Raw genomic sequence first — 18,478 nt, 5'->3', positions numbered from 1 at the left:
ACCAGGAGACAATCCGAAGGTGGGTTCCAGAAACAGGAACTGGAACAGGCTGGCAGGAACAGGCTGGCAGGAACAGGCAGGCAGGAACAGGACAGCAACTCACTACTCAAACGAGTCGACCATGTTGCAAGGCAAAGAATCGGGGTCAGATGCCGGGTTTAAATCCCCGCCGGCATCTGACATCAGCACAAGGGGCCGGTCCTGTTTTCGCGCCAGAGGCCCTTTAAAAGGGTTCCCTCTGCGCGCGCACGGCCCTAAGGGGGCGGAGCCAGGATCGCGTTCGGCGGCGTCTCCCTCGTGAACACGCCATGGTGTAGGCCCGAGCAGGCCCGAGGGGCCGGTGGCTCCCGGAGGCGTTCCCCCTGACCAGCAAGGTAAGGGTCCGATCGCGAGGGTCACGACCGGAACCGCAACATTGCGTGTACTGGGTTTCTTGCTTCTTGTCAAATGCCTCTTCCATCTCCCTCACTTTAGCTTCTTCATTCTGTATTAGAAGACATTTTGTATTTGTGTCACTTGCGAGGGTGTGTATCTCCTCATCGCAGGTCTTACTCTACCAGAGTCGACAGTAATCCATTTGTCCCTGGGTTGCTGTACACTACTTGTGTTGGGGGGGGGGGACATATGGGCTTCAGACTTGTGAAGGATGAGTGTCTATGGGTCACATGTCTTGTCCTACCTGTGCCCACTCTAAACCACTTTTTCATGGGCTTTTGAGTTCTCTTGAATTATACTGTGGAGTGGGTGTGGATTCCTTGTTATTTTCTGATATTCTCTTTATTTCAGCTTTAAGATAAGCCAATTCCTCTTTCATGGAAGAGAGTTCTGAACAAATGGGGCAAGCCCTAAGTTTCTAGATGGTTTGCCACAAAATAAAGGCTCCACAATTGTTACATTGGATAGTCCTCATTTTGTTCAATTGATGTGGCTGAAAACCTGAGGAATTGCTAAATTTCTAAATTATCTTGTTTCCAATTTTTTATCCAGGTGGACTATTTTAGAAGAACAAGCCTAGGGGTGGGTGGGAAATTAAACAGTGGACAATTTGGTTTCAAGTTATTTTCAACAGCATTCCTAATTTCTAGTAGAACCAATATTCCGAGTAACTAAGTTCAATAACAGACTTGGAAATGTAAAAAAATAACTCACTTATTTGCTGCTAAGCTTTTTTAAAAAGCCTCTGGTCAGTCTTGCATCCAGGACAACATGTGCTTAGAGAACCTGTCTCCAATACAGGTAGCTGTACACCCCTCCCGCAATTAACTAGATGAAACCAGTTTTTATGGCACCCAGTGATTAAGTTTTGATTTTAAAAATTTAAAGCCAATGTCAGTTTACTCAGCCAGCCAACACTAAATTCAAACAGTAAACCAGAGAAATGTATAGTTATCAAAAGTTCTGTTAACGTGTGAAAATTGTTAATGAGTTGATTAGCATATTTTTCATATAATTAGCTCAATTTAATACATTCAGTGTTGTGAATGTTATAGTTGCAATGAAAAGAATGCTGTTAAGAAACTAAAACTATCAGAAGTGTTAATTCACAAAAACACTTGCGTTAACACTAACTGTCATTAGTACTTAGGTCCCCGAGTTAAAAATCAGCTACTGCTCTTGAGACAAAAATTCTGATTCAATGACATGTCCTGATATGTATATATTATATTTAAAAAGCTTTTATGTACAATGTAGAAATAAATGTATTTTCTATGTCTATCTCATATTTCCTAGGTTTGTATAAAAGTTACTATCATCAATTTCACTGTGACTAGATCAGGTCTGGAGGATCAACTGCTAAGGTAAAATTGCATTTATATTTCAATTTATTTTTCTAGTGTATAATTTTTTTTATTATGAGGTTATCAAACTTTTTGGGGGGAATCAAAAAGGAACATCAACTCTAAACAATACTTAAAAATCAAGGTTAGCAAATAGCATCGTGTTATCAAGAAAAGGTTATGCCAGTCATGGCTTTGCCTTATTATTCATATGATCTGTAGTTCTAATTTTATTTAAAAAGGAAAACTTGCACTGACCCAGTTGCTAATCAAGAAGTGCTGGGCCTGCCATGTGGAAGACCCAGGTTTAATTCTCATGCCCAGCTTTCTTTCCCTGTGCTGGCAGGGACTAGAGATAATGCAGAGGTAACATTCATAAATCTTAGGGAGGGGAAGGGAATCCCAGTCTTTGCTAAATGATGATACCTACTGGCTAGAAATGGGTATACATGTACCAGGTTTCAGATGAATCCAGGCTGGTGGTTCTTGGCAAGGAACATTAATTCAATTTTTTTTTTTTAATTTGTAAAATGTTTTTATTAAAACGAAAGAACAGGTTTAACATACCATATATAATAGCAGCAGAACAACAAAACTCAGTCCAGTAAAGCCATATAAACAAGTATAAACTGTCATACATTGGAAACTGCTACAGATAAACAAATCAGTAGTCTGCATATTAGAGGTAGAGAACCTGAGATGATATCAGTGCTGTAGTTTAATATACCAAGCCCCCCCCCCCCCCCTAGCCTCAATGGTGTGCAGTTTAGGAAAAGGTAGGGAGAATCACATCACAAAGGGGCAGATGGATATGTCTAAACAAAAGGTAAGTAAAAAAGGGGTCACTGCGAACCCGGAAAGGCAAAGGTTATGGACGAGTGCCACCGTTGGTAGGGGCGCCATATCATGTCAAAACATGAAATCTGTTTGTACTTAAATGCTGTGATTTTTGATAATAAAAAAATGTTATGCACCCTATGTTGCACGTCTGCTTTTGTGGGAATATTGGGGGATCTCCACAGGCGAGCAATTTCACAACGGCAAGCAGTGAAAACAAATTGAGCCAGTCTATTTTGGTCCGCAGAAAGCCCTATTATTTCAGCACCCAATAACGCCTGCGCAGCCGTGGGCGTTGGCATCTCCGGCAAAAAATCACACATCCAGTGGAATATTGCACACCAGAGCCTCTGCAATTTAGGACAATCCCACCACATATGATAATAACTACCCACAATCGAACATAACCGCCAACATTGATCTGGGTAAACTTATGTAATTGTTCAGGGGTCAGATACCACCGATATAGTACTTTATAAGAGTTCTCAATGAGCGAGGCTGCTATGTAGCCTTTACCCATGGTTTGAAAGAGAGTTTTCCAAATTTGTGGGGTCCAGGATACCTTCAAGTCTCGTTCCCACAATAGTTGGAACTTGTAGTTAGGTAGTGCCTGGGGTAATTGCATTTGGTATATCTGGGACATAGCCCGTGAACAAGTATTCGCCTTCTCACATAACTTTTCAAAGGCGGATTGCTCAGAGTTAAGATGCACCGCCAGCATATGAGTCTTCGCAAAATGGGTCAATTGAAAATAAGGATATATAGCGGAATCAGGTAGGGAATAAGCCCGCTGTAAATCAGGGAAAGGACGTATGGAAGAGGAACCCCAAATATGCCCCCAATGATGAATACCCCGTCTCCTCCAAATGAGAAAGACGGAACTCTCAAAACCAGGGCGAAAAGCCTTATTAATGTATAAATTGGTACTGGAGTGGTATTCCCTGTTACCCACCAAGGTGGAGCGATACTTATGCCACAGTTGCAGTAACATTTGAGTAGTGGGGGGAAGCACCACAGCCGGGTCGATTAACCAAGTAGACTTAGGCTGCCAGAGAAGGCTTTGGATAGGGATAGACCCTAACAATGCTTGGGCAAAGAGGACCCACGATTTGGGGCGTCGAGTCATGTGCAAGTCCACTAATTTTTTAAACTGAGCAGCCCGAAAATAGCGGGAAACATCCGGCACTCCAAGCCCCCCACTCAATTTGGAGCGCATGAGCACCTCTCTGGCAACCCTCGGTCTTCTGCCCGCCCAAATAAAGGTCATGCAACTCTTTTGCCACTGCCGAAGCAGGGAGGGGGGGACCAGAACTGGGAGGGTCTGAAATAAATATAGGAGTTTCGGCAGAACATGCATTTTGAAAACCGCCATTCTGCCCAGCCAAGAGATGTGATATCTGCTCCATTCTTCCAGATCCTTATCTATTTTTTTCCATAAAGTTGCATAGTTTATGACCAGTAGGTCCTGAGTAGTGCTCAACTGAATCCTCAAGTATTTGATTTGGGAGGTAGCCCATTTAAAGGGAAACAATTGCTGTAAACGACTGACCAACCTGGGTAAGAGGTTGAGGTTAAGAATCTCAGATTTGTCCCAGTTAACCTTAAATCCTGAGACACCACTGAAAAAATCCATTTCGCCCATAAGCCCCTCCAAGGAAGTTTCCGGATCAGTTAAGGTTAATAAGATGTCATCAGCATAAAGGGATATTTTAATAGAGGTAACACCTAACTCGACACCAGTGATACTGGGGTTGCGGCGTATATTAATGGCAAAGGGTTCAAGAAAAACTGCAAAGAGTAATGGGGATAAGGGACAACCTTGCCTAGTTCCTCTTTGGACAGGGAAAGGCGAGGAATAACCCCCATTAACCTTTAGACAGGCTCTAGGAGAATCATAAAGTTGGCGAAGCCAGGTCAGAAAGAAAGCACCAAATCCCATGCCCTCCATCGTTTGAAAAAGAAAAGGCCAATGCACCATATCGAACACCTTCTCAGCGTCGATGGATAAGGCTAAAGCTGGGATGTGCTGTTTCTGTGCTGCCCAGATAGCGTCTAGGATTCTATGTACATTGTCCGCAGTGGTTCTACCTGGGATGAACCCCGCCTGATCAACATGTACCAATTGAGCAATAAAGCAATTCAGGCGATTGACTAAAATTTTAGCTAGTAACTTAACATCTACATTTAGGAGGGAGATCGGTCTGTACGATCCACAAACAGTGGGGTCACGCCCGGGCTTCGCCAATAGCGTAATCCCTGCTGTATTAGCTAGAGCGGATAAAGGAGCCCCTACCCGTAGAGAGTTAAAAAACCTTAGTAGAAGGGGCGACAATGCCGTAGCAAATTTCTTATAAAACCTCGGGGTATAGCCATCGAGCCCTGGAGACTTTCCCAGCTTAAGAGAATTGATGGCCTCCTCCAGCTCTAAGGCTGTAATATCCTTATCTAGAAACTGCCGTTGTGCAGACGTTAAGGTAGGAAGTAGAGTTTGGGCAAGATAGGCTGCTATGGTACCCTCCTGTATAGTGGGATCACAACTGTATAACTGAGAGTAGAACTGTTGGAAGCGCTGCCTTATGGAGGAATCATCTGTAAGTATCTGCCCCTTATGATACATTAATTCAATTTTAACATTCAAGGGAATATTATAAAAATAGGTGAAGATACCCTTGACAGTTGCAATGAAAACTCATGGTCCTATTTCCTAAAAGAAGCTAACTTTGACTGAACTGAAATTCCAAAGGAGCAAAATAAAACTGCCAGGTCCAAAATACAATTAAAAAAAAAAAGCAAAACGTACCTACTTCTTTTCAAAACACATTATATAACGGTCTCAGAAAGCAGTCCATATGTATTCCACGCATTAAGAAAGGTGGAAGGAATGCAAAACGATTACCGTCATGGGTAAAAGGTAAGGTGAAAGAGGCTATTTTAGCCAAAAAAACATCCTTCAAAAATTGGAAGAAGGATCCATCTGAAGAAAATAGGATAAAACATAAGCATTGTCAAGTTAAGTGTAAAGCATTGATAAGACAGGCGAAGAGAGAATTTGAAATGAAGTTGGCCATAGAGGCAAAAACTCATAATAAAAACTTTTTAAAATATATCCGAAGCAAGAAACCTGTGAGGGAGTCATTTGGACCATTAGATGACTGAGGGGTTAAAGGGGCTCTTAGGGAAGATAAGGCCATTGCAGAAAGACTAAATTAATTCTTTGCTTCCGTGTTTACTAATGAGGATGTTGGGGAGATACCAGTTCCGGAGATGGTTTTCAGGGGTGATGAGTTAGACAAACTGAACCAAATCACTGTGAACCTGGAAGATGTAGTAGACCAGATTGACAAACTAAAGAGTAGCAAATCACCTGGACCAGATGGTATGCATCCTAGGGTACTGAAGGAACTCAAAAATGAAATTTCTGATCTACTAGTAAAAATTTGTAACCTATCATTAAAATCATCCATTGTACCTGAAGACTGGAGGGTGACCAATATAACCCCAATATTTAAAAAGGGCTCCAGGGGCGATCTGGGTAACTATAGACCAGTGAGCCTGACTTCAGTGCCGGGAAAAATAGTGGAAACTATTCTCAAGATCAAAATTGTAGAGCATATAGAAAGACATGGTATAATGAAACACAGTCAACATGGATTTACCCAAGGAAAGTCTTGCCTCACAAATCTGCTTCATTTTATTGAAGGGGTTAATAAGCATGTGGATAAAAGTGAACCGGTAGATGTGGTATATTTGGATTTTCACACAGGACAAGCAGGATGGTAGTCCTCACATATGGGTGACATCACAGGATGGAGCTCAATCATGGAACACTTTTGTCAAAGTTTCTAGAAATTTGACTGGCACCTACTGGACATGCCCAGCATGGCACTAAACTTGCAGCCAGCAGGGGTCCCTCTTCAGTCTTCTTTTTTCCGTGCAGCAGTAGCCACGTGGGTTAAGCAGCTCCACAGAGATTCCTGACAGGAATTTTCCTCACGGAATTACTAAAAACGTTCATACCCCACAGGGGTCCCTCCTTCGATTTTTGATTCCGCGGTACTCCGGTAACTTTTTACCCGTTTTCGGTCGATTCCTGTCGAGTTTGGCCCTCGCGGCCTACTGGCCGTCGACTGTACCACAGCTAAATTTTTCTAAGGCCATGGCGTTAGGGTTCCGTCGGTGCCCGGACTATACTTGCACCATGTCCAGAACAGACCCGCATAAAGTCTGTGTAATGTGTCACGGGTGCGAGCATGATGTCCTGACTTGCCCCAAATGTGCCTTAATGACACCAAAAGGTTGCAAGGCCAGAATGGAGAAAATGGAACTTCTCTTCCGTTCTCAAACTCCGATGCCGTCTATTGCATCAATGTCGTCTGAACTGGTACCGTCCACTTCATGCCCGTATCGGCCACCGTCCGGCGTCGACGCCTTCTCAGCCTTCAACTACCTCTACTCCCCCTCAGGACCGAGGGGATCGTAGAGAGAAACATCAGCATCGACACCGGAAGTCTCGGACCATCGAGGAAGGAAAATCTTCGACCTCGCCATCATCCGAGCCGCCATCGAAGAAACCCCGTCCAGAAAAGGCACCGACCCTTTCTGCGACCGGGTCACCGAGTCAACCCTCACTCGGACGGGTATCGAGAGCCGCGACTCCGCCTTTAATGGGGGTTCCTCAGGCTATGCCTCTGCCTCTATCTTCCCTTCCGGAGCCGGGGCTGCTTGCTTCACGTCTCCGTGAAGAACTGGACTGGATGGTTCAGGAGGCCATCAATAAGGCGATGCACAGACTCCAAAGTCCCTCGGCGCCGAAACTGGTGCTGGTTGCGGAACTGACCATCGATCCCATTCTGGCAGCATTGGCACCGCTGCTCTCGAAGATGGAAGCGCTCATAGCCAGTTTTCCACCAATGGATCCTGGGGTCACAATTGGCTCTGGTGCCTTCCCCGCTTAACCTGTCATCGGGAGGGGAAACACCGTTCCGCATTCCTCCATCGGGAGTCCTGCCTATGCCTCCATCATCGATGCCGATGCGCCCATCGGCACCACCGATCCATCCATGGATGCCATCGATGCCTGCACCGGAGCCCTCCATGCCTTCATCGGTGCCTCCAGTACTTCCCTTGATGCTTTCAGATCCTAGACCAGGACCTTCAGGAATACCATCATCCCGTCCTTCTCAGGTTCCTACAGGGACAGGTGCTGATCCCTATGATACCTGGACTGACGATTCATCTCAAGACACCGAAGATTTACCATCACCACCTTCTCCTACTGAAAGTAGGAAGCGTACTCCTCCAGATGACTTGTCCTTCATAAATTTTGTGAAGGAAATGTCTGAATTGGTTCCCTTCCAATTACAGACTGAGCAAGATGATAGGAATCAAATGATGGAGCTGTTACAATTCCTGGATGCTCTCAAGGAAATAACCTCCATCCCTATTCATCAGGTTCTTTTGATCTCCTCAAAAAGAACTGGAAACACCCTGGTTCTGTTGCTCCAGTCAACAGGAAAGCTGATACTACTTATTTGGTCCAGTCAGCCCCAGGATTCCAGAAACCTCAGCTGGATCATCAATGTATGGTTGTAGAATCGGCCCAAAAGAGGGCAAAAAGTCAAAACCTCACTCTTCCTTTCCCCCAGGTAAGGAACAGAAAATCCTGGATGCCATTGGCCGGCGTGTCTTCCACGGATCAATGCTTATCTCCTGGATCGCCTCTTACCAGCTGTATATGACCCAGTACAACAGGGTCTTATTCAAGCAGATACAGGACTTTGTAGAGTCCCTGCGTCAGCAATTCCAGGAAAAGCTTCAAGCCCTGGTACACAAGGGCTTTGAGGCAGGGAAGCATGAAATCAGATCCTCTTATGATATCTTCGACACTGCTTCCAGGGTATCTGCAACTGCTATTTCGGCAAGAAGATGGGCCTGGCTTAAGTCGTCGGACTTGCGCGCTGAAGTACAAGACAGATTATCTGATCTGCCCTGCATAGGCGATAATCTGTTTGGCAAACAGATTCAGCGGACGGTGGCGGAACTCAAGGACAATCATGAGACCTTTCGCCAGCTCTCTCTGATGCCCTCTGAGTATTCTTCCAAACAGCCTTTCAGGAAGGATACTAAAAAGTAATTCTTCCGTCCAAAGAAGTCCTATCCAGCACAGTCTAGAACTCATTCCAAGAGACCTTTCCAAAAGGCCCAGTCTCGTCAACTGCAGAAACAAAAACTGCAGGTAGCTCCTCAGCCGGGCCCTGCTTCCGGCTTTTGACTCCTGCATAGAGAGCAACAGCCAGTTTCTACTGCCTCAGATACCAGTGGGAAGTCGATTGTGCCTTTTCAACAACAGGTGGCACACAATCACCTCAGACCAGTGGGTCCTTGCCATAATCTCTCAAGGTTATCACCTGAACTTTCCCTCCATCCCTCCGGACTCCCCACCTCTACTGACATGGAGAACATCCGAACACTCACTTCTCCTGGAGCAGGAGGTCTCCCTACTCCTCCAGTCCAGAGCAATAGAGCCAGTGCCCTACTCCCAACAAGGCCTAGGATTCTATTCCCGGTACTTTCTAATCCCCTAAAAATGAGGCGGCGTTCGTCCAATTCTGGACCTACATGCCCTCAACAACTACCTCCACCGAGAAAAGTTCAAGATGGTAACCTTGGGTTCCCTCCTTCCTCTTCTGCAAAAAGAAGACTGCCTCTGCTCTGTCGATCTCCAAGACGCATATACACACATTGCGATAACTCCATCTCATCGCAGACTCCTGAGATTTCTGGTAGGCCCCAAGCACTATCAGTACTGAGTGCTACCATTCGGCCTGGCATCTGCACCATGAGTCTTCACCAAGTGCTTCGTAGTAGTAGCAGCAGCCTTCCTCAGGACTCAAGGTGTTCACGCCTACCCTTATCTAGATGATTGGTTAATCAGGGCTCCTACTCAGCAGGCTGCTCTGTCGTCCCTACGTCTTACTTTACACACTCTGACTTCACTAGGATTTCTCGTCAACTACGCGAAATCCTGCTTAATCCAATCTCAAACTTTATCATTCATTGGGGCAGACTTGGACACCTTGCAGGCAAAGGCATTTCTGCCTCGACAGCGAGCTCTCACTCTCTTCTCTCTCGCACACCAGCTACAGTCTCAGCACTGCACGACTGCACGCCACTTCCTCATCCTGCTAGGACACATGGCGTCCTCAGTACAGGTTACCCCAATGGCCCGCTTGGCCATGAGAGTCATGCAGTGGTCTCTAAGGTCACAATGGACTCAGTCCGTCCAATCTCTATCGACCACTGTCCACATCACCGACTCACTTCGTCAGTCTCTAGCCTGATGGCAAAATCTCCTCAGAGGCCTGCCCTTCCAGGCTCCAGACCCTCAAATAATTCTCAACACCGATGCTTCCAACCTCGGCTGGGGAGCCCATGTCGCTGATTTACAGACACAAGGAACTTGGTCTCCAGAGGAAGCCAAACACCAAATCAATTTCCTGGAGGTTTGAGCAATCAGATATGCCCTCAGGGTATTTCAGGATCACCTTTCCAACCAGGTCATCCTCATTCAGACGGACAACCAGGAGGCCATGTGGTACATCAACAAACAGGGAGGGATGGGCTCCTACCTACTGTGTCAGGAGGCTGCGCAGATATGGGCAGAGGCCCTTTCCCATTCAATGTACCTCAGGGCCACCTACTTGCCGGGAGTGGCCAATGTGTTGGCGGACAAGCTGAGTCGCGCCTTTCAACCACACGAGTGGTCCCTCGACCCCACTGTAGTGGACTCAATATTCCAATCTTGGGGTTACCCCCACATAGACCTCTTTGCATCACCTCAGAACCGCAAAGTAGAGAACTTTTGCTCTCTCACTCACATCCAACACTCTCAGACAAGAGATGCGTTCTCCCTCTTATGGACAACCGGTCTCCTATATGCATTCCCTCCACTTCCACTTCTCTCGAAGACTCTTGTGAAGTTACATCAGGACAAGGGACGCATGATCCTGATAGCACCTCACTGGCCTCGTCAGGTGTGGTTTCCAATTCTTCAGGACCTCTCCATTTGCAGGCATATTCCCTTGGGAAAGGACCCGCTTCTGATCACTCAGAACGACGGGTGCCTACTCCACCCCAAACTTCAGGCCTTGTCTCTGATGGCCTGGATGTTGAAAGGTTAGTTCTTCAGCCTCTTAACCTTTCGGAGCCAGTTTCCCGTGTCCTGATTGCTTCACGGAAACCTTCCACGAGAAAATCTTATCTATACAAATGAAACAGGCTTAAATCATGGTGTTCTTCTCAGTCCCTTGATTCCTTTATCTGTTCCACCACGAAGTTTCTAGACTATCTCTGGCACTTGTCAGAATCAGGTCTAAAAACCTCCTCCATCAGAATGCATGTCAGTGCGGTAGCCGCCTTCCATAGAGGGTTCGGGGATGTTCCTCTTTCAGTACAACCCCTCGTAACACGTTTTCTGAAGGGCTTACTTCACCTCAAGCCTCCACTGTGCCCTCCGGCCCCTCCTTGGGTCCTCAATCTGGTTTTGGGAAGGCTCATGAAACCACCATTCGAGCCTCTCCAATCCTGTGATCTTCACTATCTCACATGGAAAGTGATTTTTCTTTTGGCAATAACATCTGCTCGCAGAGTTAGTGAGTTACAGGCCCTAGTTACCTATACGACTTATACTAAACATCTGCAGGACCGGGCAGTACTCCGCACTCACCCTAAGTTCTTATCTAAAGTAGTATCGGAATTTCACATTAATCAATCCATTATATTACCTACCTTCTTTCCCAGGCCTCACTCCAATCCAGGAGAACAGGCTCTGAATACCCTTGATTGTAAACATGCTCTAGCATTCTATCTAGACCGTACAGCTGCCCACAGGAAAAGCACTCAATTGTTTGTCTCTTTCCATTCCACCAAATTGGGGCAGCCTATGGGTAAGCAGACTCTCTCCTCCTGGTTAGCAGACTGCATATCCTTTTGCTATCAGCAAGCAGGCATTCCATTTTACAACTTGACGTACCAACAGCCTTCCGCCTACCCGTTAGGGTTCAGGATGCCCTCTACCAAATTCTTCCCCAATCCTTGTGCCTATTGCACATCTTGGGTACATTTGGTGCATTTCTTGGACATACTCAGCTCGGTACTCACCCATATGTGAGGACTACCATCCTGCTTGACCTGTGAGAAAGCAAATGTTGCTTACCTGTAACAGGTGTTCTCAAAGGACAGCAGGATGTTAGTCCTCACGAAACCCGCCCACCACCCTGCGGTGTTGGGTTCGTTTTCTTATTTTATTTTTCTGCACTTCCTGTAGCTTTAAACAAGACTGAAGGGTGACTCCTGCTGGCTGCAGGTTTAGTGCCATGCTGGTCATGCCCAGTAGGTGCCAGTCAAAGTTCTGGAAACATTGACAAAAGTGTTCCGTGATTGGGCTCTATCCTGTGATGTCACCCCTATGTGAGGACTAACATCCTGCTGTCCTGTGAGAACACCTGTTACAAGTAAGCAACATTTGCTTTCAGAAGGCATTTGAGAAAGTCCCTCATGAGAGGCTTCTAAGAAAACTAAAAAGTCATGGGATAGAAGGCTATGTCCTTTCGTGGATTACAAACTGATTAAAAGAAAGGAAACAGAGAGTAGGACTAAATGGTCAATTTTCTCAGTGGAAAAGGGTAAACAGTGGATTGCCTCAGGGATCTGTACTTGGACCGGTGCTTTTCAATATATATATAAATGATATGGAAAGGAATACGACGAGTGAGGTTATCAAATTTGCGGATGATACAAAATTATTCAGAGTAGTTAAATCACAAGTAGATTGTGATACATTGCAGGGGGACCTTGAAAGACTGGAAGATTGGGCAACTAAACGGCAGGTGAAATTTAATGTGGACAAGTGCAAAGTGTTTGTTGCGACCGTCACTTCCCGATGACGTCACTCCGCCTACCTTTCCTTTCTTGCGGCTCCTCCTGCTCTTCATGGATGCCTGGTTGCCGCGGCGTCCGCCTGCCGTCCTCTACGGTGTCTCCAGACCGGCTTGGGCACTACCTCCCACCATGTTCTACAGGTATCTTAGGGTGCGCATGCCGCGTGGCCCTCATTCTTATTTCCTCATTGGTGCGTTCCTTAGGGGCCTCCCCCTGTGATGACGTCACACTGCCCGGATATATAAGCCTACAGTTTATTGCTAGCCGTTGAGTTAGCAGGGGTGATTCTTATGGATGGGATTCGCTCTCTGTATCCAGCTACTCTGCCTTTCCAGCTTCCATTGGATTCTTTCTGCTAAAGGGGTACCCACTCCTCGGGGGCCTCTTTGCTTCTTTCAGATCGCTATCAGGTAACCGGTACTCGCTCCTCAAGGGCCCATGTTCCCTGACCCGCTGCCTGCATCTACCTCCTCTTCTACTTCGAAGAATTCGCTACCTACACCATCAGTGAGTACTACTATCATCCACTCCTCAGAGCTGTCTCCCTGGAATCAGGTAGTCGCTTCTCGGAGGCCTACCTCTGTTCCAGCGCCATTGCCATCTCCTACGTGGAACCGCTGTTTGAGTACTTTGCCAACAAGTCTCTCTGCTTCCAGGGATCTGGTACTCGCTCCTTGAGGGCCAGCTCTCATTATCTTGGGGCTTCTCCATACTTGGGACTTTGTGAATGTTCTATTGTACTCATTTTCTCAGTTATCTCTACTACAGCACTGCTACCGCTGTTCCAGCACCCAGGGGAAGACTAGCCCAGCCGGGCTACATTTTCTACTCACTAGTGCCACCTCTGGTGGCTTCTCAAACTGTCTAAATAAAGAAATATTTGTGTTTGTGTGTCCAGAGCTGAGCCTGACCTGTGGCCCCTCATTGGACTTCCCCCCGTGGGCGTGGTCAGCTGCCACAGTGTCCAAGGGTCCACCCAAACCTCACTAATTACAACAGATTGCTAACTCCATGGATCCGGCACAGCTCAATGCCCTGCAGGCCATTCCGGGCCTGGCCCTGCGCATTGCTGAACAACAAGACGCATTGGAGAAACTCACTTCTGCGTTCCATCAGCTGCACGCACAGAAGAATCAAAGCGTTGCTTCTAGTAATGAAGGTCAGTTACCTGAAGTAACTATAAAGGCTACGGTACCTCTGGCTGCTCCAGTTTGTTTCTCTAGAGAGATTCAAAGAACCAGAGGTTTCCTAAATTAGTGCTGAATGCATTTTGTATTACAGCCTTTTCACTTCCCCACAGCCTACGCCAAGACTACTTATATTCTATCTTATCTTGATGGAAGGGCCTTGTCTTGGGCCTCAATGCTGTGGGAACATAAGGATCCAATTCTGCAGGATATTGATGGATTTTTGGATTGGTTTAAATCTGTTTTTGATGATCCTGCTTGAGTGACTGTTGCTGGTTCTACTCTGGTGGACCTGAAGCAAGGCAACCGGCCACTGGCTGATTTTGCAGTAGAGTTCAAGGCTCTTGCTACAGAATTATGCTGGGATTCCAAATGTCTGAAAACCCTCTTCTTCAGAGTTCTGGATACTCGCTTGAAAGACGAGCTGGCCGCTCGTGAGACAACTGACTTGCTGGATGAACTAGTGGCTTTGGCTGCTAGAATTGACCACCAGCTTCGTGATAAGTTGAAAGAACTCAAGCCTATTAAAGGACTGGTTCAGAAGGAGGTTCGTGCTATTCCTGCACTTCAGATGGTTCCAGCAATACCTGTCGCCAGTGGAGAGGAACCGATGCAACTTGGTCGTAGTCACCTGACTTCAAAAGAGAGAAGACTTCGGAAGAGGCATGGCCTGTGTATGTACTGTGGACAAGCTGGTCACGATGTTCCAACATGCCCAATTAGTCCAGAAAACGGACGGGCCTATGTCCTGCAGGAGGACTGTTCTTAGGTCTTACGATGCCCTCTCCTCTGCTCTCTCTCCCAGTCTCCCTGATCAGCGGACCGTCTGAAATTCAAACTCTTGCCCTGGTGGATTCCGGTGCAGGAGGCAACTTTATACTTCAACGCCTAGTGGAACATTTGAGGATCCCCTTCGTCACATTGAAGGTTCCACTTGCTCTTATCATCTATCCATGGAGAGCCTTTGCCAGGTGACATGACCTGTCACACTGAACCGGTAACCCTCCTCACTGGAGCCCTCCATACTGAGTCAATTCCCTTCTTTGTGTTAGAGAAGGCTATGCACCCTATCGTTCTGGGGTTACCTTGGTTGCAGTTGCATCAGCCTCAATTCGACTGGGCCACCTTGGAACTCTCCTGCTGGGGCCCAGGTTGTCATGGCAATAGCCTTAAGGAGGTTCTCCTGTCCTCTGCATGCCTACAACTCCAGTGATGTCAGGACTGCCGCCTCAATACGCATCATTCTGTGATGTGTTCTCCAAAGAAGCTGCTGACATCCTTCCTCCACATAGATCTTACGACTGTGCCATAAGGCTGAAGCCGAACACTGAACCTCCTAAGGGATGTGTCTATCCACTCTCTGTAATAGAGAATAAGACTATGTCCGAGTACATCGAGGAGAATTTACAGAAAGGATTCATTAGGCCTTCAAAGTCTCCAGCCAGTGCAGGCTTCTTCTTTGTGGGGAAGGACAGTAACTTACGTCCTTGTATCGACTATCGAGGTCTGAACGAGATCACAATCAAAGACCGATATCCCTGCCTTTAATCTCAGAACTGTTTGACCGACTTCAAGGTGCCAAGATATTCTCAAAGCTTGACCTGAAGGGAGCCTATAACTTAGTTCTTAATGATTGCTATTAATATTTGCTTTTTCCTATTCTTATTATTGTTTTTTTTATCATGCATTGTATTTATGTTCTTATATATTGCATATTGTATATTTCTTTTAGCATCTTGTAAACCGTTTTGATGGCTCTACCAAATAACGGTACACAACATCAGTAAATAAATAAAAAAATAAATAAATAAATAAATAAATAGTGTCTTTGTAGGGAGGCCTAAATCAATAGAATTACAATAATCAACAAGGGGTAGAATACAAGCCTGGATGACTGTCCAAAAGTCAGACTTATCCAGCAGATGTTTCAGACCGCATATAACTATCTACATAAATCAGAATTTATCTGGATAAGTACTGTATAAATCCAATCTTGCATGGCTCACAATTTTTACATACGCGAACATTTGTGCATGCATATGTATTCATATTTTATAACCTACGCAAATGAAGTGCATGCAGGTTATAAATTACAGTGGTAGATGTCCTTGCATCTTATATACATGCATATATGGACACACACACAAGCAGTTTTGTGTTTCAGTGTGGACCCTTTGGCCAAGGTGGGGTTGACGCTACCTACAAGGGGTGAAGCCCACTGTAGGTCCCTGCTATTGGCAGGTGGTCCGGGGTGGTGCGGAGACCCTACTGGACCTTCACCACTACCAGCCCTCATTCCCCACGTTTGAGTCCTTGGGTGCGGCTGGACTTAGGTGCGGATCTCTGTGCAAAGGTTCCAGGAGGATGTTAGACGAAGGCAGAGTCAGATGGGCCAGAGTTGGAACAGGCAGCGAGCAGAGGAATCCAGGATACAAGCTGAAGTCGGGGCAGACAGCGAGCAGAAGAATTCAGGAGAGAAGCCGAAGTCAGGGTGGGCAGCGAGCAGAGGAATCCAGGAGACAAGATGAAGTCAGGGTAGGCAGCGAGCAGAGGAATCCAGGAGATGTACCAGGGTCAAGCCAGAAAAGAACAGGGTCAAGCCAGAAAAGAAGTTCGGGGAGCTGAAGGGGAACTGGAGCAGGAGCTAGATCAGGAACTGGAGCAGGAGCTGGAGCAACACACTACCCATGCAGAGCTGAGCCGTTGCTGAGACGATTCTGGGAGGGCAGAGCTGCCCTTATATAGGCCTTCCCGCTGATGTCATCAGATGGGGCTGCTGGTGAGTTTCCCGCCGTGGCCCCTTTAAAGGTTGGGGCAAGCTGTGCATGAGCAACTAGGGACTCCTGTGGGGGAAGGCGTGCCGGTCTTGGCATCGGGTTGCTGTGGAGGAGGGCGTCGGCGGAGGCTTCCTTGGGCTGCGTCTGCGGGGCAAGGTACACGGCCTCAGTGGGGGATGAGTAGGGCTGGCTGCGGAATGCGGTGGCTAGCCGCCAGAACATTTTTAAAATTATTCTCCCTATGTTTTTCCAAATTCCATTTGTTGGCAGATAAATAAAAATCCCTGATAATTACTTCCTTCCAAGTCTCAGTCATAGAGTAAGATTTTGCAGTTATGTGTTATGTGTTACAGAATTACATAAGCACAAGATAAAAGGTGCATGAGATATCATGTGGTATGAACATGACCTGTAAAGTTCTTTAAGTATGGCAACTGCTTCATATGTATGTTTCCATGATTTATTTATTTATTTATTTAAAATTTTTATATACCGACGTTCATCCGGGATATCACATCGGTTTACAGTGTAACTGAAACAGGCGCCTGGGATGGCGGTTTACATCGAACAGATATAACGAATTTAACATAAGAACAAATGAGGAGGGGGAAAAGAGGAGGGAAATAATTAAACAAAACTTATGAGCAAAATTTACAAATATATATAGAGTATCACTATGTACAAAGTATTCATAAATACAGCAATGCCATGGAAATACAATTGTGTAGAGTTATACGGGAGTAGGGGGGATGGGGAGGGGGTGGGGGGTGTAGGAGGGGAGGAGGGGTGGATGGGGTAAAAGGAGAAGGCGAGCACCTAGGCGAGCACCTAGGAATGGTGTTTACTTCAGCTGTGCATCTTCCCATCTGCCGACCTCTCATCATCATCTTCTACCTTGCACATAGTTTCTTGCAGATACCCTGTTTCCCCGAAAATAAGACATCCCCCGAAAATAAGACCTAGTAGAGGTTTTGCTGAATTGCTAAATATAAGACCTCCCCCGAAAGTAAGACCTAGCAAAGTTTTTATTTGGGAGCATGCCCATGGCACAGAACACCAGAGCATGCAGCTGTGATTTTTTTACCCTGCAGGATTCACAGTTAGTTGTCATCACAAACCAGCATAACCAGACAACTATTCAGAATATAATAAATGTTCATTTTTTTGTTCAACAATATATGTGAATTCTTCTTCATGGAAAAATAAGACATCCCCTGAAAATAAGGCCTAGTGCATCTTTGGTAGCAAAAATTAATATAAGACACTGTCTTATTTTCGGGGAAACACGGTAGCATTATACCCTGTATTTGAACACCAGATTCAGTGTTCACAGTGTATGGAAACACTTATAGAAAGAGATGTACATGATGAGATGTTGAGTAAGGCAAATAAAGAACAAACACGTAGTTTGAAACAAAATAGCTTCACATTAACTAATAATTGATTATAAAACATGCAAAACATTAACAATAACACCTATCTATAAAAATATGGTAACAACATTTTTTTTTCTTTTTTACAAACACTTGCACATTATGGAGCAGCTGTAAAGAGCAGTAGATGCCTTATAGTTCAGCTCAGAAGCTCTCAACCTCCCTTATGAGGTCACTAGGGATGTGCAGAAGAAACAAATTAATTTCAGTTTGTTTATTCATTTCGTTGGGACCCCAATAATTTTCATTAGTTTCAAAGCAAAAAATAAATATTCGTTTACTGGTTTGATTCATTTTTCGTTTGCCATTAAAGTCAATGGGGGAAGTATTGCAGCCTAATTTTGGGCTGCAGAATTAGGGATTTCTTATCAATTTGGATGAAACTTCTGGGGAGCAACCATCAGAAGGGCAAAAGAGCTCCAAGGTACTTAGTCTGTGGCAAAGTGGCACGAATAGCCTAAGGCACCGTAAAGGGGCAAAGTGGTATCAGGAGTGGTAAGAGTGTTTTAACAGAGGTGCAAAGCAGC

General features: G+C 45.8%; 1 protein-coding gene across 1 annotated transcript in view; it reads left to right on the top strand.

Annotated features, from left to right (window-relative positions):
• Nucleotides 1-18,478, top strand: part of DNAH6 (dynein axonemal heavy chain 6) — a 3,261,518-nt gene that overhangs the window by 2,390,087 nt on the left and 852,953 nt on the right. The window contains 1 exon segment of the mRNA XM_029602297.1: nt 1,732-1,799. Coding sequence (XP_029458157.1) covers nt 1,732-1,799 — 68 coding nt within the window.

This window comes from Rhinatrema bivittatum, chromosome 1, assembly GCF_901001135.1.
Source record: "Rhinatrema bivittatum chromosome 1, aRhiBiv1.1, whole genome shotgun sequence".
NCBI lineage: Eukaryota > Metazoa > Chordata > Amphibia > Gymnophiona > Rhinatrematidae > Rhinatrema > Rhinatrema bivittatum.
Note: the sequence above shows the minus strand (reverse complement) of the source record. Positions and strands in the feature narration are given on the sequence as shown.